The sequence below is a fragment of the Rhinoraja longicauda genome, chromosome 10 (genome assembly GCF_053455715.1).
Source record: "Rhinoraja longicauda isolate Sanriku21f chromosome 10, sRhiLon1.1, whole genome shotgun sequence".
Lineage (NCBI taxonomy): Eukaryota > Metazoa > Chordata > Chondrichthyes > Rajiformes > Arhynchobatidae > Rhinoraja > Rhinoraja longicauda.
In genome coordinates, this window is record NC_135962.1 from 56276777 (window position 1) to 56302244 (window position 25468).

Sequence of the window (25468 nt, forward strand, 5' to 3'; positions counted from 1 at the left end):
CCTGGTTCTGGACTCCCCCAACATTGGGAACATGTTTCCTGCCTCTAACGTGTCCAACCCCTTAATAATGTTATATGTTTCGATAAGATCCCCTCTCATCCTTCTAAATTCCAGTGTATACAAGCCTAGTCGCTCCAGTCTTTCAACTTACGACAGTCCCGCCATTCTGGGAATTAACCTAGTAAACCTACGCTGCATGCCCTCCTTCGGCCCAATCTGCCCACGCCGGCCAACATGTCCCAGCTACACTAGTCCCACCTGTCCACATCCTTCCAAACTTGTCAGTCAGAGAGTTGTAAATCTGTGGAATTCTCTGCCTCAGAAGGCAATGGAGGCCAATCCTCTGAATGCATTCAAGAGAGAGCTGGATAGAGCTCTTATGGATAGCGGAGTCAGGGGGTATGGGGAGAAGGCAGGAACAGGGTACTGATTGAGAATGATCAGCCATGATCACATTGAATGGCGGTGCTGGCTAGAAGGGTTGAATGGCCTCTTCCTGCACCTATTGTCTATTGTCTATTGGCCTGTTTCCACGCTGTGTTGCTCTATGACTCTATGGCTCTGGGTGACATAGGTTTATTTTTCTGCACAGTCTAAAGACTGAGGAAGTGTTGCCATTGTGCCAGATGCAGATGGAGCTAAAGGCTGAAGCAGCTGAACCTGGTGACAGAGCAGCTACTGTGATCTGTTGTTCACAGCTGATGCTCACTGTTTAGGTGGTTTTTTTCTCAGCCAAAGACTGCCTGTGCGACTGTTTGAGATGAGGCGGGACTTCTTTAGTCAGAGGGTGGTGAATCTGTGGAATTCTCTGCCACAGAAGGCTGTGGAGGCCAAGTCAATGGATATTTTTAAGGCAGAGACGGATAGTTCCTTGATTAGTACAGGTGTCAGAGGTTACGGGGAGAAGGCAGGAGAATGGGGTTAGGAGGGAGAGATAGAGATCAGCCACGATTGAATGGCGGAGTAGACTTGATGGGCCGAATGGCCTAATTCTGCTCCTATTTTGCTCCTTATAACTGCCAGGCACCCTTTGCAGTTGGCAAAATGGACAAAATAGCAGCGATTTGAGAACAAGATGTAAGATTCATAATTAATTTGTGTAGGAAGGAACTGCAGATGCTTGGTAACTGGAGATAGACACAAAGTGCTGGAGCAACTCAGCGGGTCAGGCAGCATCACTGGAGACGGCTATGGAGGACAAGTCAATGGATACTTAGATAGATAGTTTTAGATTTTAGATTTAGATTTAGAGATACAGCGCAGAAACAGGCCCTTCGGCCCACCGGGTCCGCGCCGCCCAGCGATCCCCGCCACACCAACACTATCCTACACCCACTAGGGACAATTTGTACATTTGCCCAGCCAATTAACCTACATACCTGCCACGTCTTTGGAGTGTGGGAGGAAACCGAAGATCTCGGAGAAAACCCACGCAGGTCACGGGGAGAACGTACAAACTCCATACAGTACAGCACCCGTAGTCAGGATCGAACCTGAGTCTCCGGTGCTGCATTCGCTGTAAGGCAGCAACTCTACCGCTGCGCCATCGTGACCGCCCTTTAAGTTTCTTGATTAGTACGGGTGTCAGGGGTTATGGGGCGAAGGCAGGAGAATGGGGTTAGGAGGGAGATAGAGATCAGCCATGATCGAATGGCGGAGTAGACTTGATGGGCCGAATGGCCTAATTCTGATCCTATCACTTATGAGAAAAAGGATTGGTGACGTCTCAGCTCAAAACCGTTCTTCAGACTGACCTTATAATTATAATTAATCTTCTGGGTGTATTTCAGTTTGAGTGAGTCTAAAGCATGACATATTTTTAGATGAAGCTAATGGATTCAAAACGATGAGCAAATTGTAATTAAAGATACATGTGGAGTAATTGGAAAACTATATATTCAATAAAACCCTTGTGTTCTAAACATGATCCCTTAGCAGAAAGGGAAATCGAAATGAATTAATTCACAGTTGGTTTAGGGATATAGCGTGGAAACAGGCCCTTCGGCCCACCGAGTCCGCACCTACCAGCAATCATCCAGACAAGAGAGAGCTAGATAGAGCTCTTAAGGATAGCGGAGTCAGGGGGTATGGGGAGAAGGCAGGAACGGGGTACCGATTGAGAACGATCAGCCATGATCACATTGAATGGCGGTGCTGGCTCGAACGGCCGAATGGCCTCCTCCTGCACCTATTGTCTATTGTCTATTGTCTATTGTCACTCGTTCCAATCCACACACTGGGGACAATTTACAGCAGCCAATTATCCGACAAACCTGCACGTCTTTGGAGTGTGGGAGGAAGCTGGAACACCCGGATGAAACCCATGCGGGTCAAGGGGAGAACGTACAAACTCGGTGCAGACAGCGCCCGTAGTCGGGATGGAACCCGGGTCTCCGGCGTTGTGAGGCAGCGACACTACCGCCGCACCACTGTAGCCGCTCGATTCATATATGTTTCGGGTCGAGGCCCTTCTTTGGACTTCTCATATGTATTTCAAGTATTGCTTTAATTTAGGGTTTCCAGCAGCTGCAGTTTGTGGCTCTTCTTTCACTGTAATGCTAAATTTTGCCACTGCACTTGCATTCACGAGAAGCATACAGCCACAGAAGGCCGTGGAGGCCAAGTCACTGGATATTTTTACGGCAGAGATAAAGAAATTCTTGATTTGTCTGGGTGTCACAGAAACATAGAAACATAGAAGGTAGACGCAAAATGCTGGAGTAACTCAGCGGGTCAGGCAGCATCTCCGGAGAAAAGGAATGGGTGACGTTTCGGGTCGACACCCTTCTTCAGACTGAAGAAGGGTCTCGACCCGAAACGTCACCCATTTCTTTCTCTCCAGAGATGCCGCCTGACCCGCTGAGTTACTCCAGCATTTTGTTTCTACCTTCGATTTAAACCAGCATCTGCAGTTTTTTTTCCGAGAAACATAGAAAATAGGTGCAGGAGTTGGCCATTCGGCCCTTTGAGCCAGCACCGCCATTCAAAATGATCATGGCTGATCATCCAGAATCAGTACCCCATTCCTGATTTTTCCCCATATCCCTTGATTTCTTTAACTCTAAGAGCTAAATCTAACTCTCTCTTGAAAATATCCAGTGAATTGGCCTCAACTGCCTTCTGTGGCAGAGAATTCCACAGATTCACAACTCTCTGGGTGAATACGTTTTTCCTCATCTCAATTCTAAATGGCCTACCCCTTATTCTTAAACTGTGACTCCTGGTTCTGGACTCCCCCAACATGGGGAACATTTTTCCCGCATCTAGCCTGTCCAATCCTTTAAGAATTGTATATGTTTCTATAAGATCCCACTCTCATCCTTCTAAATTTTACAGAGAATACAAAACCCAGTTGACCCATTCTTTCATCATATCTCAGTCCCGCCATCCCGGGAATTAACCTGGTGAACCTAAGTTGCAGGTGTCAGGGGTTATGGGGAGAAGGGCAGGAGAATGGGGTTAGGAGGGGGAGATAGATCAACCACGATTGAATGGCGGAGTAGACTTAGAAACATAGAAACATAGAAAAAGGTGCAGGAGGAGGCCATTCAGCCCTTTGAGCCATCACCGCCATTCATTGTGATTATGGCTAATCATCCACAATCAATACCCCGTGCCTGCCTTCTCCCCATATCCCTTGATTCCACTAGCCCCTAGAGCTCTATCTAACTCTCTCTTAAATCCATCTAGTGAATTGGCCTCCACTGCCCTCTGTGGCAGAGAATTCCACAAATTCACAACTCTCTGGGTGAAAACGTTTTTTTCTCACCTCAGCATTAAATGCCCCCCCCCTTTATTCTTAGACTGTGTGTGGCCCCTGGTTCTGGACTCGCCCAACATTGGGAACATTTTTCCTGCATCTAGCTTGTCCAGTCCTTTTATAATCTTATATGTCTGTATAAAATCCCCTCTCATCCTTCTAAACTCCAGTGAATACAAGCCTAGTCTTTTCAATCTTTCCTCACATGACAGTCCCGCCATCCCGGGGATCAATCTCGTGAATCTACGCTGCTGCACTGTCTCAATTACTTGATGGGCAGAATGGCCTAATTCTGCTCCTAATTCACTTATGAACTCACATTAAAGCTGAATTCCCGGAATGGCGGGACTGACATATGTTGAAAGACTGGATCGACTAGGCTTGTATACACTGGAATTTAGAAGGATGAGAGGAAATCTTATCGAAACGTATAAGATTATTAAGGGGTTGGACACGTTAGAGGTAGGAAACATGTTCCCAATGTTGGGGGAGTCCAGAACCAGTGGCCACAGTTTAAGAATAAGGGGTAGGCCATTTAGAACAGAGATGAGGAAAAACTTTTTCAGTCAGAGAGTTGTGAATCTGTGGAATTCTCTGCCTCAGAGGGCAGTGGAGGCCAATTCTCTGAGTACATTCAAGAGAGAGCTAGATAGAGCTCTTAAGGATAGTGGAGTCAGGGGGTATGGGGAGAAGGCAGGAACGGGGTACTGATTGAGAATGATCAGCCATGATCACATTGTATGGCGGTGCTGGCTCGAAGGGCCGAATGGCCTACTCCTGCACCTATTGTCTATTGTCTATTGTCTATTGTAAACCACTGACAACAATTTAAACCAAGAGTTTTAGTTCTCTTCTCCCTTGAAGGACAATCATTTAATCATAAGTTAAATAAGTTGCAACTCAGAATGATAACTTCTCTTCAGTTTAGTTCACTTTAGTTTTGGAGATGCAGTGTGGAAACATGCCCTTCGGCCCACCGAGTCCATGCCGACCAGTGATTGCCTGTACACTTGTTCTATCCCACACACGAGGGGACAATTTGCAGAAGCCAATTGTTAACCTACAAATCTGCACGTCTTTGGAATTTTAGTTTAGCTTAAAGGTAGACGCAAAAAGCCAGAGTAACTCAGCAGGTCAGGCAGCATCTTTAGTTTAGTTTAGTTTAGTTTAGAGATACAGCGCGGAAACAACCCATTCGGCCCACCAGGTCCACGCCGACCAGCGATCCCCGCGCACTAACACTGCCCTACACACACTAGGGACAATTTTTACATTTATACTAAAGCCAATCAACCTACAAAACTGTCTTTGAAGTGTGGGAGGAAACCAAGGAGAAAACCCACGCAGGCCACGGGGAGAACGTACAAACTCCGTATAGACAAGCACCCTTAGACAGGATGGAACCCGGGTCTCTGGCGCTGTAAAGCAGCAACTCTACCGCTGCGCTGCGAAGTTATAGAAACATATAAAACTCTTAAGGGGTTGGAGAGGCTAGATGCGGCAAGATTGTTCCCGATGTTGGGGAAGTCCAGAACCAGGGGTCACAGCTTAAGGATAAGGGGGAAGTCTTTTAGGACCGAGATGAGAAAACATTTCTTCACACAGAGAGTGGTGAGTCTGTGGAATTCTTTGCCACAGAAGGTAGTTGAGGCCAGTTCATTGGCTATATTTAAGAGGGAGTTAGATGTGGCCCTTGTGGCTAAAGGGATCAGGGGGTATGGAGAGAAGGCAGGTACAGGTTACTGAGCTGGATGATCAGCCATGATCATATTGAATGGCGGTGCAGGCTCGAAGGGCCGAATGGCCTACTCCTGCACCTATTTTCTATGTTTCTATGAACTTTAATTCCCCGGTTGTCCCGGTGGGATTTGTGCTCGTATCTGTCGATCAACAATATAACGTTCTGACTGCTGAGTCTTGGAGGGTTTGTGGAAGTAGGTGCTCGATGGGCGGAGCGGCCTTTCAGTGGTCTGTGACTGCATGAGAGATTGGCAGGTTTTAGGGTTCCCCCTCATCAACTCTGCAACACCATCCAACAAAGCTGCAAAGGGGGAAGGAAACTAAATTTCCAATACGCAATAGTGTGTTTGACTGAGGAGTTTGCAGGCGGTAATTTTCTCTTAGTGGGTCAGGCAACAATTTGTGCAGGGGAAAAAAGGACACAAGATGCTGGAGTAACTTAGCGGGACAGGCGGCATCTCCGGAATGGGTGACGCATCGTGTTGAGACCCTTCTCCAGACCCGAATGTGGAGGAAGTGGACACGAGACGTTTCAGGCCTTAAACGAACAAATCGCGTAAGGTGACACAGTGGCTCAGCGGTAGAGTTGCTGCTTTACAACGCATGAGACCCAGGTTCGATCCTGACCACGGGCCCTGTCTGTACGGAGTTTGCACTTCCTCCCCGTGACCTGCGTGGGTTTTCTCCGGGTGATCCCTGTTTCCCTCCACACTCCAAAGACGCGCAGGTTTGTAGGTTAATTGGCTTCTGTAAATTGTAACTTGTCCCTAGTGTGTGTAGGATAGTGCTCGTGTGCGGGGATCGCTGGCCGGCGTGGACTTGGTGGGCCGAAAGGCCTGTTTCCACGCTGTCTCACTGAAAGTCTAAAGTCTCAAGGTCGGGAGAACCTCTTCAGACCCGAAATGCCCTCCATCCATTTCCCCCTCCCCAGATGCTGCCTGACCTACTGAGTTCCTCCAGCACTTCGTGTTTTGCTCGAGATTCCATGAATTGCAACACCTTGTGTCTTCCTAAAGCTCTCTTAGTGGTGCTGCTCTACCCTTGTAGATCTCTCTGTTTGCAAGTTTGCAAGGTTGCAGAAGCCCACACAAGTTGCTGCAGTGCAGAGCAAAGAACTGCAGATGCTGGTTTAAATCGAAGGTAAACACAAAATGCTGGAGTAACTCAGCAGGTCAGGCAGCATCTCGGGAGAGAAGGAATGGGTGACGCTTCGGGTCGAGACCCTTCTTCAGACTGAAGAAGGGTCTCGACCCGAAACGTCACCCATTCCTTCTCTCCTGAGATGCCGCCTGACCCGCTGAGTTACTCCAGCATTTTGTGTCTGTCTAGCTGCAGTGCATCTTACGGATGGTACACACAGCAGGGTCAAACTGCCCGAGCTTTGCAAAGCACATCACCACAAAGAAACGAGGTGAATAGAATATAATACTGAAGGCTTGTAGGCCTGTGTGGGAAGGAACCGCAGATGCTGGTTTAAACTGAAGATAGACTCAAAAAGCTGGAGCAACTCAGCGGGACAGGCAGCATCTCGGGAGAGAAGGATTGAGTGAAGGTTTCGGGTCTGAAGAAGGGTCTCGACCCAAAACGTCACCCATTCCTTCTCTCCAGAGATGCTGCCTGTCCCACCGAGTTACTCCAGCATTTTGTGTCTACCTTAGGCTTGTAGGTGTGCTGGGGACTTGAAATTGGAAGAAAGCAGTGCCTTTAAACAGACAGTTTAATTAATATCCAAACTTTGACGTTTCGAGTTTTTTTTTTTTTCGCAACTTGTACACTGAGGAAGCAGAATGTTTATGAATTCTAATATCTGTGATAATCGACACTTGAGTGGGAGATTTAACGAGGGTAAATATCAAGAGCAACCAAAAGTAGATTCGGAGAAAGTTCAAATCAATTATATTCATCAATTCAAGTCGTTCCATCACAGTCTTCGACACACGTTGTCTCTCCGGCTTGCTTCCTGACAAATCTTTTGTGAATTACAAATGTTCATTCAGCCCGTCACATTCTTATAAATCAGTACCTCTTCAAAAGAAAAAGGAAATCAAAAATTTGTGACTCCGAGACGGAATGCTTCCCTTGAATTGATGGAATATTATTGAGTCTGCTTCATTAATTATGTATCGTGATGCTCGAATTTATTGCATTTGGGCTGCAATAAAGGTTGGGTTTTAAAAAAAGCTTGGTAGTTTAGCGTGAAAATGTTGTCATTTAGTGAGTAGAAACATAGAAACATAGAAACGTCGAAGATAGGTGCAGGTGGAGGACATTTGGCCCTTCGATCCAGCACCGCCATTCATTGCGATCATCATGGCTGATCATCCACAATCAGTAACCCGTGCCTGCCTTCTCCCCCATATCCCTTGATTCCACTAGCCCCTCGAGCCCCTGGACATTGAGGGAAGGTGTTTCCACTAGTGGGAGAGTCTTGGACCAGAGGTCAAAGCCTCAGAATTAAAGGGCGTTCCTTGAAGAAGGCGATGAGGAGGAAATTTTCTTTAGTCAGAGGGGGTGTGAATGTGTGGAATTCATTGCCACAGACGGCTGTGGAGGCCAGGTTAATGGATATTTTTAAGGCAGAGATAGATAGATTCTCGATTAGTACAGGTGTCAGGGGTTATGGGGAGAAGAAGGCAGGAGAATGGGGTTAGGAGGGAGAGATAGATCAGCCATGATTGAATGGGGGAGTAGACCTGATGGGCCGAATGACCTCATTCTGTCCCTATCACTTATGACCTTATGGTTCGGTGTAACCAGTGGGATATTGAAAGGAAGGACATTGGTTTTTAATCAATAACTAAGGGTAGAGATATATTGACCAGAAGGTTCAACGATAACTATATGCATTCAAATTAATCTAGAAATAGTGAGACTTTATTGCAGTCCTAATGAAGACTTTGTTTGAAGGCTGATTGTGCATGTGTGTTTAAAGTAACGCTGTTTGCCCAAACTATTCTCCAGGTAAAGGACCAGAGACACTGTACGCTGGGCAGAAGCTCAATGACAATGACTGGCACGCAGTCAGGGTGGTCCGACGAGGTAAAAACCTGAAGCTGATGGTCGACGAAGTCACTGCAGAAGGTATGATGATTTCAGTCATCCAATTAGTCTCATGTATTACTGATTTATCTATATATTACTAAGAGTCTCATCTTGTATGCATATATATATACACACACACACGCACACACATACACACACACACATATATATATGTGTGTTTGTATGTGTGTGTGTATGTATGTATGCATATATATATATATGTGTGTGTGTGTGTGTGTGTGTGTGTGTGTGTGTGTGTGTGTATGTATGTATGCATATATATATATGTGTGTGTGTGTGTGTGTGTGTGTGTGTGTGTGTGTATGTATGCATATATATATGTGTGTGTGTGTATGTATGCATATATATATATGTGTGTGTGTATGTGTGTGTGTGTGTGTATGTATGTATGTATGCATATATATATATATGTGTGTGTGTGTGTGCGTGTGTGTGTGTGTATGTGTGCATATATATAAATGCGTGGGTGTATGTATGTATGTATGCATATATATGCACATATGTATATATATATATGTGTGTGTGTGTGTATGTGTGTGTGTGTGTGTGTGTATATGTATGCATATATATGCACACATATGTGTGTGTGTATGTATCTATGCATATATATCTGCATATACATATATATTTCACAAAATGCTGGAGTAAATACCTTCGATTTGTACCAGCATCTGCAGTTATTTTCTTACACCATATATATATATGCACGTATGTATTTTGCCGAAATACAGCCTAAACGGTACACGATAGCGCAACTATTTTGGGGGCAGCTTACTCACCATTCGCCTGCGAGGCGCAGTATCAAGTTTTGTTCAAATCGTTGCGCTACCGTTTTGGCTGTATTTCGGACATACCCCCATAAAATAAACATCGCCATTTTGATCTCACACTTCCGTGTTCAATGTTGTCATTAAACGCGTGCTTCGTTGAACGATGACCCCTGAGGTAAACGCTCACATTTTCTTCAAGTTAAAGTTTGACCACTCAATAATGTTTAAATTGCGTGTCTTTTTTTTCATCGACCGCCGTCACAACGGGAACCCAACGGCTCCACGGGCCGTCTAGTGTGAGATAAAACTCAAACTTTGTGAGTGAATGAATGAATGAATGAATGAATGAATGAATGAATGAGTGAACGAATGAGTGAGTGAATTAATGAATTAATGAATTAATGAATTAATGAATTAATGAATTAATGAATTAATGAATAAATTAATGAATTAATTAATGGATAAATGAATGAATGAATGAATGAATGAATGAATGAATGAATGAATGAATGAATGAATACTTTATTGTCACAGGTGACAATCACAGTGAAATTCTTTGCTTGCTGACCCAAGGTATGCAAATGGTCGCCACATAAAGGGTGCCGACAAAGTTACAAAGTACCCCCGCCATCTTTGTTCTCCCCCAACCACCCCCCCCCCCCCCACGGCGGTCTCCCCAACACCGGGTCCTCCATTGTTCTTCCCCCCCCTCTCCCCTCACGGCGCTCCCCCCACGCCGGGTAGCTTCCCTCGGCAGCGGCGTCTTCACTTCCACGTGTCCGTCCATCGTCTTGTTGAGTCTCATTGTCTGTAACTCGTTTTCACCTAGCCCACAGCTAACAATGGCCTGTTTTCTTTATCATCGTTACTTTTTTGCTTATCTTTCATTCATTTGTTCTAAATCCCTCTACATCGCCATCTGTTTCCCCCGCCTCTCAGTCTGAAAAAGGGTCTCGACCTGAAACGTCACCCATTCCTTTTCACCAGGGATGCTGCCTGACCCTATGTAAATTATGTAAATTAAACTAAGCTTGGGCTTAAAGAACTGTTCCTTTGACAGAGAAACGTGAGGTGATGCATTTTGGGAGCACTGACATGTGAACAGTAGGGCTCTGGGGAGTGTTGTAGAGCAGAGGGATCTAGGAGTGCAGGTACATTTTGTTGAAAGTGGCGTCACAGGTAGAAAGGGTGGTCAAAAAGGGAAAGGGTGGTCAAAAAGGCTTTTGGCACATTGGCCTTCATCAGTCAGAGCATTGAGTATAGAAGTAGGGAGGTCATGTTGCAGTTGTATAAGACGTTGTATAAGACGTTGTATATAAGTCAAGTCAAGTCAAGTCAAGTTTATTTGTCACATACACATACAAGATGTGCAGTGAAATGAAAGTGGCAATGCCTGCGGATTGTGCTAAACTACAAAACAGAATAGATTTTTTTTTTAAAAGACACAACACAAAAAATAAATTAATACAGTAAATTAAATGAGTCCCTGGTGATATGAGAGTTAACAGTCCTGATGGCCTGTGGGAAGAAACTCCGTCTCATCCTCTCCGTTTTCACAGCGTGACAGCGGAGGCGTTTGCCTGACCGTAGCAGCTGGAACAGTCCGTTGCTGGGGTGGTAGGGGTCCCCCATAATGTTGCTGGCTCTGGATCTGCACCTCCTGATGTATAGGTCCTGCAGGGGGGCGAGTGTAGTTCCCATGGTGCGTTCAGCCGAACGCACTACTCTCCGCAGAGCCTTCCTGTCCTGGGCAGAGCTGTTCCCAAACCAGATTGAGATGATTCTGGACAGGATGCTCTCTACAGCCCCAGAGTAGAAGCACTGAAGGATCCTCAGAGAGACTCTGAATTTCCTCAGCTGTCTGAGGTGGTAAAGTATTTACATTTAAAGTATTGTGTTCAGTTCTGGGCACCAAGTTATAGGAAAGATGTTGTCAAGCTGGAAAGGGTACAGAGAAGATTTACGAGGATGTTGCCAGGACTAGAGGGTGTGAGCTATTGGGAGAGGTTGAGTAGGCTGGGATTCTATTCCTTGGAGCGCAGGAGGATGAGGGGTGTTCTTATAGAGGTATCGAAAATGATGATCGGGTAGACGCACAGAGTCTCTTGCCCAGAGTAAGGGAATCAAGAACCAGAGGACACAGGTTTAAGGTGAGGGAGGAAAGATTGAATAGGAACCTGAGGGGTACCTTTTTCACACAGGGGGTGGTGGGTGTATGGAACAAGCTGCCAGAGGAGGTAGTTGAGGCTGGGACTATCATAACGTTGCAGAAACAGTTAGACAGATACATGGATAGGACAGGTTGAGAGGGATATGGGCCAAACACGGGACTCCGTTTTCTTAAAACGGAGATGAGGAAAATCTTTTTCACTCAGAGAGTTGTAAATCTGTGGAATTCACTGCCTCAGAAGGCAGTGGAGACCAATTCTCTGGATGCTTTCAAGAGAGAGCAAGATAGAGCTCTTAAAGATAGCGGAGGTAGGAACGGGGTACTGATTGAGAATGATCAGCCATGATCACATTGAATGGCGGTGCTGGCTCGAAGGGCTGAACGGCCTACTCCTGCACCTATTGCCTATTGTCTATTGTTTATTGTGTAGATGGGGCATGTTGGCCGGTGTGGGCAAGTTGGGCCGAAGGGCCTGTTTCCACGCTGTAAGACTTTATGACTCACAACCCCTTTTCTGAATTCTGTCATATTCTCCTTGGTTCAATGTGTTTATTCCTCTCCCAGCAACCAAACTACACAAGTAACAATTACCACACAATCTGCTTTCATTTGATCCCTGTCATTATCAGACGCTGCCTGTGGGAGTTTGCCTTGTTCGATTTGTTTTTGCTGCATTTGCGGGATTACAGCACCGATTATGCTTCACAAAATGATTAATTGCCTTCTCAAGATTGCCGTGAGATCGTGGATACATGCAGATTCTTTAACTCATCGGGGTGCGTCACGGTGTTTTTTTTTTAATGTTGAGCATTGTAAGAGTACATCACCATACACCACCAATTTCATACTTTCTACATTACCCCAGATGAATATAAACAATGAATAAATTGCTCGAACCCAAGAGGGAGAGAAATGATTTTTTCTTTTCAATTTCAGCGGACTGAACACCTTTAATGCAAACAGAACTTCTTTCTTTCAAGATTCAGTCTAGACATTCATTATCAGGTTCACAAATCTCTTGCCTAAGACGAGGAAATAGAAGTGGAAATTGGGAGGACATTTCTTTACTGTTTAATAACTTCTCACACGTCTCCTCCTATCTCAAGCAAAATGGACAATGCTTGCTGGATGCTTCTGTTTAGATGGCATCCGCGTAAAGAGAAAGGGTCAAAGAACATTCTAGTGAAGGGTCCTTGATCTGAAATGTCCCGTTTCTTTGACTTTTCACAATTTGGTTCAGTTTCGTTTTGATTCGAGACGCAGCGGGCCGGAAACAGGCCCTTTAGGCCCACCGGGTCCGCGCCGACCAGCGGTCCCCACGAACTAGCACGATCCCACACGCACGAGGGACAATTTACGTTTACACCAAGCCAATTAGCCTACAAACCTGCACGTCTTTGGAGTGCGGGAGGAAACCGGAGCACCCGGAGAAAACCCACGCAGGTCACGGGGACAATAGACAATAGACAATAGACAATAGGTGCAGGAGGAGGCCATTCGGTCCTTCGAGCCAGCACCGCCATTCAATGTGATCATGGCTGATCATTCTCAATCAGTACCCCGTTCCTGCCTTCTCCCCATACCCCCTGACTCCGCTATCCTTAAGAGCTCTATCCAGCTCTCTCTTGAATGCATTCAGAGAATTGGCCTCCACTACCTTCTGAGGCAGAGAATTCCACAGATTCACAACTCTCTGACTGAAAAAGTTTTTCCTCATCTCAGTTCTAAATGGCCTACCCCTTATTCTTAAACTGTGGCCCCTCGTTCTGGACTCCCCCAACATTGGGAACATGTTTCCTGCCTCTAACGTGTCCAACCCCTTAATAATCTTATACGTTTCGATAAGATCTCCTCTCATCCTTCTAAATTCCAGTGTATACAAGCCTAGTCGCTCCAGTCTTTCAACATATGACGGTACCCGCCATTCCGGGAATTCCTAGTAAACCTACGCTGCACGCCCTCAATAGCAAGAGGGGAGAACGTACAAACTCCGCACAGACAGCGCCCGTGGTCGGGATCGAACCCGGGTCTTTGGCACAAGAGGGCATTGACTTCAGAGGTTTTTAGAGCTCGGGTACATTATAGTGAAGTGTTCCGTGTAATTTTCTGAGGTTAAGAGAGACGGACCTGTTAGTCCAATCGATCTTTGTTCCACATCGCATCAAAGCTTTCGCCCAGCATGACTGCCACCTTTTTCTTTTTTTTTAATCTAACCATTTCCAAAGTAATCCAGCAGATGGCATTTGGCATCTGTCAATAACCGGGAATTGAGTGGAACGGCAGACCCATCGATTCTGAATTCGCTGATGAATACTTTGCCACAAGAAAAGATCATTAGGGATAATATACTGAGCATAAGGACCAACTAACTAACTCATTAGAGTAGTGTTTCATGCTTGAAGGTTAGTTCATAGAAAACATAGAAAATAGGTGCAGGAGGAGGCCGTTCGGCCCCTTCGAGCCAGCACCGACATTCATTGTGATCATGGCTGATCATTCTCAATCAGTAACCCGAGCCTGCCTTCTCCCCATACCCCTTGATTCCGCTAGCCCCATGTGCTCTATCTAACTCCTTTTTAAATCCATCCAGTGAATTGGCCTCCACTGCCCTCTGTGGCAGAGAATTCCACAAATTCACAACTCTTTGGGTGAAAAAGTTTTTTCTCACCTCAGCTTTAAATGGCCTCCCCTTTATTCTTGGACTGTGTGTGGCCCCTGGTTCTGGACTCCCCCAACGTTGGGAACATTTTTCCTGCATCTAGCTTGTCCAGTCCTTTTATAATTGTATACGTCTCTATAAGATCCCCTCTCGTCCTTCTAAACTCCAGTGAATACAAAGCCCTGTCTTTCAATCCCACATACTTAAAAGGAAAATTGTTGGGAGCGCAGTGACACAGTTGGTGGAACTGTTGGCTCACAGCGTTACAGACGTGGGTTCGATCCTGACCTCGGGCGCTGTCTGTGTGGAGTTTGCGTGATCTCCCTGCGACCTCGTGGGTTTCCCCCGGGCGCTCCGGTTTCCTCCCACACCACAATGCAGACATGTGGATTTGCCGGTCAATTGGCCCTGTGTGAAATTCTCCCTCGTGTGTCGGGAGCGGGATGTGAAAGTGGGATAACTTTTCACTCGTTACTTTAACTTCACGTTTCATGTCATTTGTGTTTTTATCAAAACATAGAAACATAGAAACATAGAAAATAGGTGCAGGAGTAGGCCATTCGGCCCTTCGAGCCTGCACCGCCATTCAATATGATCATGGCTGATCATCCAACTCAGTATCCTGTACCTGCCTTCTCTCCATACCCCCTGATCCCTTTAGCCACAAGGGCCACATCTAACTCCCTCTTAAATATAGCCAATGAACTGGCCTCAACTACCTTCTGTGGCAGAGAATTCCACAGATTCACCACTCTCTGTGTGAAAAAAAACTTTCTCATCTCGGTCCTAAAAGACTTCCCCCTTATCCTTAAACTGTGACCCCTTGTTCTGGACTTCCCCAACATCGGGAACAATCTTCCTGCATCTAGCCTGTCCAACCCCTTAAGAATTTTGTAAGTTTCTATAAGATCCCCCCTCAATCTTCTAAATTCCAGCAAGTACATGCCGAGTCTATCCAGTCTTTCTTCATATGAAAGTCCTGCCATCCCAGGGATCAATCTGGTGAACCAGACTATCGTGGGAGCTGGAGGTAACAGTAGCCAGCATCGGTACTGCTAGTGGTCTGCTAATAAAGAACTTATATACAAAGAGTTGAGTGACTCTGAGTATATACACCCACAAACACAGTTTTGGTAGGCCATTCGGCCCATCGAGCCTGCATCACCATTCAATATAATCATGGCTGATCATCCAAAATCAGTACCCCGTTCCTGCTCTTTCCTCACATCCCTTGATTCCGTTAGCCCTAAGAGCTCTGTCTAACTCTCTCTTGAAAACATCCAGTGAATCGGCCACCACTGCTTTCTGAGGCAGAGAATTACACAGATTCACAACTCTCTGGGTGAATTTTTTTTTCCTCATCTCAGTCCTAAATGGCCTACCTCTTATTCTTAACCTGTGTGACCCCCTGGTTCTGGACTCCCCCAACATTGGGAAACATTTTTCTTGCATCTAGCCTGTCCTATCCCTTAAGAATTTGACATGTTTCCACAGGATCCCCTCTCATGCCTTTCCATGCTTAATGCTGTATGTTTACATGCTGTATTACTGAAACTAAAACTAAAAACTACATTTAAGAGTTGCATTGTTCTATCCAGGACATCTGACAATGAAAGACATTCTGAGGAAAGACATTCTTGCCATAGAGGGAGTACAGAGATGGTTCACCAGATTGATCCCTGGGATGGCAGGACTTTCATATGAAGAAAGACTGGATAGACTCGGCTTGTACTCGCTGGAATTTAGAAGATTGAGAGGGGATCTTATAGAAACTTACAAAATTCTTAAGGGGTTGGACAGGCTAGATGCAGGAAGATTGTTCCCGGTGTTGGGGAAGTCCAGAACAAGGAGTCACAGTTTAAGGATAAGGGGGAAGTCTTTTAGGACTGAGATGAGAAAGTTTTTTTCACACAGAGAGTGGTGAATCTGTGGAATTCTCTGCCACAGAAGATAGTTGAGGCCAGTTCATTGGCTATATTTAAGAGGGGGTTAGATGTAGTCCTTGTGGCTAAAGGGATCAGGGGGTATGGAGAGAAGGCAGGTACGGGATACTGAGTTGGATGATCAGCCATGATCATATTGAATGGCAGTGCAGGCTCAAAGGGCCGAATGGCCTACTCCTGCACCTATTTTCTATGTTTCTATGAAACACTCTTGTGTCTCGGCCATTGGTGGGATTTGGAGATTCCACAAATTCACGACTCTCTGGGTGAAAAGAGTTTTTTCTTTCTCACCTCAGTTTTAAATGGCCTCCCCTTCATTCTAAAACTGCGTGACCCCCCCCCCCCCCTCCCACCGGTTCTGGACTCCCCCCAACATCGGGTAAACGTTTTTTCCAGTGTCGAGCTTGGTCCAGTTCCTTTTTTAAATAGTATAAGAAAATAACTGCAGATGCTGGTACAAATCGAAGGTATTTATTCACAAAATGCTGGAGTAACTCAGCAGGTCAGGCAGCATCTCGGGAGAGAAGGAATGGGTGACGTTTCGGGTCGAGACCCTTCTTCAGACCCATTTAAATAATTTTGTACTTTGATACGATTCTGGTTATGAAACGATTCTGGTTTTGTCTGCAATCGCTTACCGGGGGTGTGTGTCTTTTTTAATTTTCCAGGGCAAATGCTCGGGGACCACACGCGGCTGGAGTTCCACAACATCGAGACCGGCATCATGACGGAGCGGCGTTTCATCTCGGTCGCCCCGTCCAGCTTCATCGGACACCTCCAGAGCCTGATGTTCAACGGGATGATGTACATCGACCTGTGCAAGAACGGCGACATCGAGTACTGCGAGATCAACGCCCGCTTCGGCATGAGGTCCATCATCGCCGACCCCGTCACCTTCAAGACCAAGAACAGCTACCTGACCCTGGCCACCCTCCACGCCTACACCTCCATGCACCTATTCTTCCAGTTCAAGACCACCTCCCCGGACGGCTTCATCATGTTCAACAGCGGAGACGGCAACGACTTCATCGCTGTGGAGCTAGTCAAGGGGTACGTTTGACCAACGACGACGCAATCCAGGGCCAAGACCCAAACACCGATCCATGTTGATAGACAATAGACAATAGGTGCAGGAAGAGGCCATTTGGCCCTTCGAGCCCAGCACTGCCATTCAATGTGATCATGGCTGATCATTCTCAATCAGTACCCCGTTCCTGCCCTCTCCCCATACCCCCTGACTCCGCTATCCCATGGAAACATAGAAAATGGGTGCAGGAGGAGGAGGCCGTTCGGCCCTCTGAGCCCAGCACCGCCATTCATTGGAACGGGGTACTGATTGTGGATGATCAGCCATGATCACATTGAATGGCGGTGCTGGCTCGAAGGGCCGAATGACGTACTCCTACACCTATTGTCTATTGTCTATATTGTCTATTGTGATCATGGCTGATCATCCTCAATCAGTACCCCGTTCCTGCCTTCTCCCCATACCCACTGACACCGCTATCCTTAAGAGCTCTATCTAGCTCTCTCTTGAATGCATTCAGAGAATTGGCCTCCACTGCCTTCTGAGGCAGAGAATTACACAAATTCACAACTCTCTGGGTGAAAAAGTTTTTTCTCACCTCAGTTTTAAATGGCCTCCCCTTTATTCTTAGACTGGCCCTCTGGTTCTGGACTCCCCCAACATTGGGAACATTTTTCCTGAATCTCGCTTGTCCAGTCCTTTTTATAATTGTATACGTTTCGATAAGATCCCCTCTCATCCGTCTGAACTCCAGTGAAAACAAACCCACACTTTCCAATCTTTCCTCAAATGACAGTCCCGCCATCCCGGGGATTAACCTGGTGAACCTACGCTGCACTAAATAAAGTTCTGTTGTGTTAGACAATAGACAATAGGTGCAGGAGTAGATCATTCAATGTGATCATGGCTGATCATTCTCAATCAGTACTCCGTTCCTGCCTTCTCCCCATACCCCCTGACTCCACTATCCTTAAGAGCTCTATCCAGCTCTCTCTTGAATGCATTCAGAGAATTGGCCTCCACTGCCTTCTGAGGCAGAGAATTCCACAGATTCACAACTCTCTGACTGAAAAAGTTTTTCCTCATCTCCTTTCTAAATGGCCGACCCCTTATTCTTAAACAGTGGCCCCTGGTTCTGGACTCCCCCAACATTGGGAACATGTTTCCTGCCTCTAACGTGTCCAACCCTTTAATAATCTTGTATGTTGTATCGTATCGTGTCTACAGACTTTATTACATATTATCTTGGTGAATCCTTATACCTCTGCAGATTTATCCATTACGTGTTTGACCTGGGAAATGGCCCCAACGTCATCAAGGGGAACTCGGAGAAGGCCCTTAGTGACAATCAATGGCACAATGTAGTGATCACCAGAGACAACAGTAACACTCACACACTGAAGGTCGATGCCAGATCTGTGACTCAAATCATCAATGGTGCCAAAAACCTTGACCTTAAAGGTAAGTTTTTGTTCAGTTTTGTAAGTTCGTAGGTTCTAGGAGCAGCATCAGGCCATTCGGCCCATCAAGTCTACTCCGCCATTCAATCGTGGCTGATCTGTCTCTCCCTCTCAACCCCATTCTCCTGCCTTCTCCCCATAACCTCTGACACCCGCACTAATCAAGAATCTTTCAATCTCCACCTTAGAAATACCCAACGACTTGGAGTGATAAAGTGATACAGTGTGAAAACAGGCCCTACGGCCCAACTTGCCCACACCGGCCAACATGTCCCAGCTACACTAGTCCCACCTGCCTGCGTTTAGTCCATATCCCTCCAAACGTGTCCTATCCATGAGCTATCTAACTGTTTCTTAAACATTGGGATAGTCCCAGCCTCAACTACCTCCTCTGGCAGCTCGTTCCATACACCCACCACCCTTTGTGTGAAAAAGTTACCCCTCAGATTCCTATTAAATCTTTTCCCCTTCATCTTGAACCTATCTCCTCTAGTCCTCGATTCCCCCACTCTGGGCAAGAAATTCTGTGCATCTATTTTGTTTTAAATGCTATGACGTTGCAGGGTGACTTGGACAGGTTGTGTGAGTGGGCGGATGCATGTCAGATGCAGTTTAATGTGGATAAGTGTGAGGAAGGCAGAGTATTATCTGAATGGTGTCAAGTTAGGAAAAGGGACGAACAACGAGATCTGGGTGTCCTAGTGCATCAGTCACTGAAAAGAAGCATGCAGGTACAGCAGGCAGTGAAGAAAGCCAATGGAATGTTGGCCTTCATAACAAGAGGAGTTGAGTATAGGAGCAAAGAGGTCTTTCTGCAGTTGTACAGGGCCCTAGTGAGACCGCACCTGGAGTACTGTGTGCAGTTTTGATCTCCAAATTTGAGGAAGGATATTCTTGCTATTGAGGGCGTGCAGCGTAGGTTTACTAGGTTAATTCCCGGAATGGCGGGGCTGTCATATGTTGAAAGACTGGAGCGACTAGGCTTGTATACACTGATATTTAGAAGGATGAGAGGAGATCTTATCGAAACGTATTAGATTATTAAGGGGTTGGACACGTTAGAGGCAGGAAACATGTTCCCAATGTTGGGGGAGTCCAGAACAAGGGGCCACAGTTTAAGAATAAGGGGTAGGCCATTTAGAACTGAGATGAGGAAAAACTTTTTCAGTCAGAGAGTTGTGAATCTTTGGAATTCTCTGCCTCAGAAGGCAGTGGAGGCCAATTCTCTGAATGCATTCAAGAGAGAGTCAGGGGGTATGGGGAGAAGGCAGGAACGGGGTACTGATTGAGAATGATCAGCCATGATCACATTGAATGGCTCGAAGGGCCGAATGGCCGAATGGCCTCCTCCTGCACCTATTGTCTATTGTCTATTGTCTATAAATCTTTTGCTCAGTTTCATAAGTTCATAGGTTCTAGGAGCAGCATTAGGCCATTCGGCCCAACAAGACTACTCCGCCATTCAATCACGGCTGATCTATCTCTCCCTCCTAACCCCATTCTCTTGCCTTCTCCCCACAACCCCGGACACCCGTATTAATCAAGAATCTGTCAATCTCCGCCTTAAAAATATCCAATGACTTGGCCTCCACCGCCTTCTGTGGCAATGAATTCCATAGATTCACCACCCTTTCATTCACCACCAATTTTCTTCAACCTTGTTCACCAACACATCCCAACTTCTACAGATGTGCTGCAGAAAACTTTTTATCGGGATGCACCACAGCTTGGTCTGGAAACAGCTTCATTTCAAAACCGCAAGAAATTGCAGAGAGTTGTGGACCATCACACAAACCAACCCCCCTTCCATTGACTCCGTCTACGCCTCGCGCTGCCTCGGCAAGGCCAGCAGCATAATCAAGGACCAGTCTCACCCCGGCCACTCCCTCTTCTCCCCTCTCCCATCGGGCAAGAGGTGCAGAAGTGTGAAAACCCACACCTCCAGATTCAGGGACAGTTTCTTCCCAGCTGTTATCAGGCAACTGAACCATCCTCTCACCAGCTAGAGTGGTTCTGACCTCCAGTAGAAGAAAACAACTGCAGATGCTGGTACAAATCGAAGGTGTTTATTCACAAAATGCTGGAGTAACTCAGCAGGTCAGGCAGCATCTCAGGAGAGAAGGAATGGGTGACGTTTCGGGTCGAGACCCTTCTCCAGACCTCCAGTATACCTCATTTGGGACTTTTGAACTAACTTTAATCAGACTCAATCGGTGTGCAATACTGTATCTTTGCATTAAATGTTGCACCCTTTATCTGCATCTAAATAGTACTAAAATAGTGTATGTAGAAGTTGAAGAGGATCTCTGGTTATATTGTGTAGGGGAAAAAACTGCAGATGCTGGTTTAAATCAAAGGTAGACACAAACTGCTGGAGTAACTCAGCGGGACAGGCAGCATCTCTGGAGAGAAGGAATGGGTGACGTTTCGGGTCGAGACCCTTCTGCAGACTGAGGTCAGGGGAGTGGGCGGGACAGAGATAGAATTCTCCACTTATATTGGTGCCTTCAGGACGAGAAAGAGGTTAACTCACAATCTGGAAAGGCAGTCGGAAGAAGGGTCTCGACCTGAAACATCACCCATTCCTTCTCTCCCGAGCGAGATGCTGCCTGACCCGCTGAGTTACTCCAGCACTCTGTGTCTATCTTCGGTGTAAACCAGCATCTGCAGTTCACTTCTTACACAAGGCATGTTTAAGTTTTGAAGTCAATAGACAATAGACAATAGACAATAGGTGCAGGAGTAGGCCATTCAGCCCTTCGAGCCAGCACCGCCATACAATGCGATCATGGCTGATCACTATCAATCAGTACCCCGTTCCTGCCTTCTCCCCATACCCCCTCACTCCGCTATCCTTAAGAGCTCTATCCAGCTCTCTCTTGAAAGCATCCAACGAACTGGCCTCCACTGCCTTCTGAGGCAGAGAATTCCACACCTTCACCACCCTCTGACTGAAAAAGTTCTTCCTCATCTCCATTCTAAATGGCCTACCCCTTATTCTCAAACTGTGGCCCCTTGTTCTGGACTCCCCCAACATTGGGAACATGTTATCTGCCTCTAATGTGTCCAATCCTGCTGGTAACAGAGAGCAAACAGCAACACACACATATTTTAAATTAGGCTGTGCTTTAGAAACACAATGGGATTGTATACTTTGAAGGTCATCACATTGTGGCAGAGCTCCCACAGTCATTTATTTATTTATTTATTTATTAATAAATCTCTCTCTCTCTCTCTTCCTCTCTCTCTCACTCTCTCACTCTCTCCCTGAGTTGTCTTTGTCTCTCCAGGTGTCCTCTACATCTTGGGGCTTGCCCAAGGCATGTACAACAACGTGCCAAAGCTGCCAAAGCTGAAATTCTCTGCCTCAGAAGGCAGTGGAGGCCAAGTCTCTGAATGCATTCAAGAGAGAGCTAGATAGAGCTCTTAAGGATAGCGGAGTCAGGGGGTATGGGGAGAAGGCAGGAACGGGGTACTGATTGAGAATGATCAGCCATGATCACATTGAATGGCGGTGCTGGCTCGAAGGGTCGAATGGCCTCCTCCTGCACCTATTGTTCTATTGTTCTCTCTCTCTCGTTCTCTCTCGTTCTCTCTCTCGTTCTCTCTCGTTCTCTCTCTCGTTCTCTCTCGTTCTCTCTCTCGTTCTCTCTCGTTCTCTCTCGTTCTCTCTCGTTCTCTCTCTCTCTCTCTCTCTCATTCTCTCTCTCGTTCTCTCTCGTTCTCTCTCTCTCTCTCTCTCGTTCTCTCTCGTTCTCTCTCTCTCTCTCTCTCTCGTTCTCTCTCGTTCTCTCTCTCTCTCTCTCTCTCGTTCTCTCTCGTTCTCTCTCTCTCTCTCTCGTTCTCTCTCTCTCTCTCTCTCTCTCTCTCTCTCTCTCTCTCTCTCTCCTCTCTCTCTCTCTCTCTCTCTCTCTCTCTCTCTCTCTCTCTCTCTCTCTCCCCCTCTCTCTCTCTCTCTCTCTCACTGAGTTGTCTTTGTCTCTCCAGGTGTCCTCTACATCGCGGGACTTGCCCAGGGCATGTACAACAACCTGCCAAAGCTGGTCGCCTCCAGGGATGGCTTTCAGGGCTGCCTGGCATCCGTGGACCTGAACGGGAAGCTGCCGGACCTGATCCAAGACGCCCTGCACCGCAGCGGTCAAATCAAGCGCGGATGTGAAGGTAACTCTAGTTCGGCCTACCGCATCAGCACGAACAGTAGCTCGAACCCACACCTACACATCCTCCCGTCGGGCAAAAGCCCTCTGTGGTTCACTGTTGTCACCCTGTCCTCCATTGTGATCATTTGCTCACCACCGACCTGTCGTTTAAGTTAGTTTGACCACCGATACCGACCTGTGAGTCGACTTTGGATTATTATTATTTTTCTTTTGTGTATGTATTGGACACGTTTTTTCAGGGCGCGTTTTCATCTTGAAGACGAACCATGTACCTTGCAAATGAGTAAATATATTATTTGTCAGAAACGCAAGCCTGGCCTTTTTGGTTTTATTTCTTCGAGAAGCATTTTTGTTTTACGCCCCGCCGTGCGTGCGTGCGTGCGTGCGTGCGTGCGTGTGGTCTGTTTGTGAGTTGAACTGGATGCCCTCAGCAGTCACTGAGACACCTGGACAGCCAGGATCTCAGATTCCCACTCGGGTCGGGAAAACTGGGAAACATTGAAACAGAGAAAATAGGTGCGGGAATAGGCCATTCGGCCCTTTGAGCCAGCACCACCACTCAATATGATCATGGGCAGATAGACAATAGACAATAACAATAGGTGCAGGAGGAGGCCATTCGCCCCTTTGAGGCAGCACCACCCTTCGATATGATCATGGCTGATCATCCAAAATCAGTACCCTGTTCCTGCTTTCTCCCGTATCCCTTGATTCCCTTAGCCCCAAGAGCTATATCCAACTCTCCCTTGAATTGGCCTCCACTGCCTTCTGTGGCAGAGAATTCCACAGATTCACAAACTCTCTGGTGAAAAGGTTTTTTCTCATCTCAGTCCTAAATGGCCTACCCCTTATTCTTAAACTGTGACCCCAGGTTCTGGACTCCCCCAACACAGGGAACATTTTTCCTGCCTCTAGCTTGTCCAATCCCTGAAGAATTTTATATGTTTCTAAAAGATCCCTCTCATCCTTCTAAATCCCAGCCGACCCACTCTTTCATCATACGTCAGTCCCGCCATCCCAGGGATTAAGGGGTGGGCTAATTTTACGAGAATGATCCCATGGATGATTGGGTTAACATGTGATGAGCGTTGGTCGGCATTGGGCCTGTACTCGCTGAAGTTTAGAAGGATGGGAGGGGTAGACCTCGTTGACACTTACCAACTAGCGAAAGGCCTGGATAGAGTGGGCCTGGAGAGGATGTTTCCACTAGTAGGAGAGTCTAGGACCAGAGGCCATGCCAGAGGCCATGGCTTCAGAATAAAAGGATGTATCTCTACAAAGGAGATGAGGAGGAATTTATTTAGACAAAGGGTGGTGAATCTGTGGAATTCATTGTGGAGGCCAAGTCAATGGATGTTTTTTAAGGTAGAGATTGGTAGATTCTTGATTAGTTCGAGCGTCAGGGGCTATGGGGAGAAGGCAGGAGAATGGATTTATTCACAAAATGCTGGAGTAACTCAGCAGGTCAGGCAGCATCTCGGGAGAGAAGGGAATGGGTGACGTTTCGGGTCGAGACCCTTCTTCAGACTGATGTCAGGGGGGGCGGGACAAAGGAAGGATATAGGTGGAGACAGGAAGATAGAGGGAGATCTGGGAAGGGGGAGGGGAAGGGAGGGACAGAGGAACTATCTAAAGTTGGAGAAGTCGATGTTCATACCACTGGGCTGCAAACTGCCCAGGCGAAATATGAGGTGCTGTTCCTCCAATTTGCGGTGGGCCTCACAATGGCACTGGAGGAGGCCCATGACAGAAAGGTCAGACTGGGAATGGGAAGGGGAGTTGAAGTGCTCGGCCACCGGGAGATCAGTCTGGTAAGATCAGGCAGGAGAATGGAGTTGAGTGGGAGATAGATCAGCCATGACTGAATGGCGGAGTCGACCCGATGGGCCGAATGGCCTCATTCTCCTTCTACAACTCGTGAACGTGTGAATTTGGTAGCTACTCCAAAGAACCGCTGGAGTCACGATGGAGCAAACAGCTCCCTTCTGATCTATACCGTTTTCTGATTTGTAAACTACAACTGATGATAAACTACAACTTTGATCCCCAGTGAATTAGCTTTGCCAGTTGGGATGTTTACTACAGAGTTCGGGGGGGGGGGAAAGAAGGGCCAGAGATAGCACATGGCCATTTGGAACCTTGTACCTTTGATTTCCACCCAACGATTCCTTCTTGGGATGTTTGGATGTGTAAACTCAATGGGGGAAGACCAACAGGACCTGGCATCAAACAGCCCCTTGACACCGATTAAGAGAAAAGATGTGTATTTAGTTTACTAAAGATAGACACAAAATGCTGGAGTAACTCAGCAGGTCGGGGTTGGGAGGGAGAGATAGATCAGCCATGATTGAATGGCGGAGTAGACTTGATGGGCAGAATGGCCTTATTCTGCTCCTATCACTTATAACTTACTTAGAAACATACAAAACAGGTGCAGGAGGAGGCCATTCGGCCCTTCGAGCCAACACCGCCATTCATTGTGATCGTGGCTGATCATCCACAATCAGTAACCCGTGCCTGCCTTCTCCCCATATCCCTTGATTCCACTCGCCCCTAGAGCTCTATTTGACAATGATCTAACAATGATCCATTCTACATTTTCCTTGAACTTTATCCCCTCTGATCCCTCGTTTTTACACCTCACCCTTCCTGTGTCTCCCTCTCCTCTGACTCTCAGCCTGAAGAAGGGTCTCGACCCGAAACGTCACCCATTCCT

The 25468-nt window shown here is 46.7% G+C and overlaps 1 protein-coding gene across 1 annotated transcript in view; it reads left to right on the top strand.

The window, feature by feature from the left end:
- nrxn3a (neurexin 3a) overlaps positions 1 to 25468 on the top strand; it is a 1276003-nt gene that overhangs the window by 675530 nt on the left and 575005 nt on the right. The window contains exons 12-15 of the mRNA XM_078406911.1: positions 8462 to 8581; positions 16774 to 17155; positions 18403 to 18593; positions 22580 to 22753. Coding sequence (XP_078263037.1) covers positions 8462 to 8581; positions 16774 to 17155; positions 18403 to 18593; positions 22580 to 22753 — 867 coding nt within the window. The remainder of the gene's footprint in view (positions 1 to 8461; positions 8582 to 16773; positions 17156 to 18402; positions 18594 to 22579; positions 22754 to 25468) is intronic.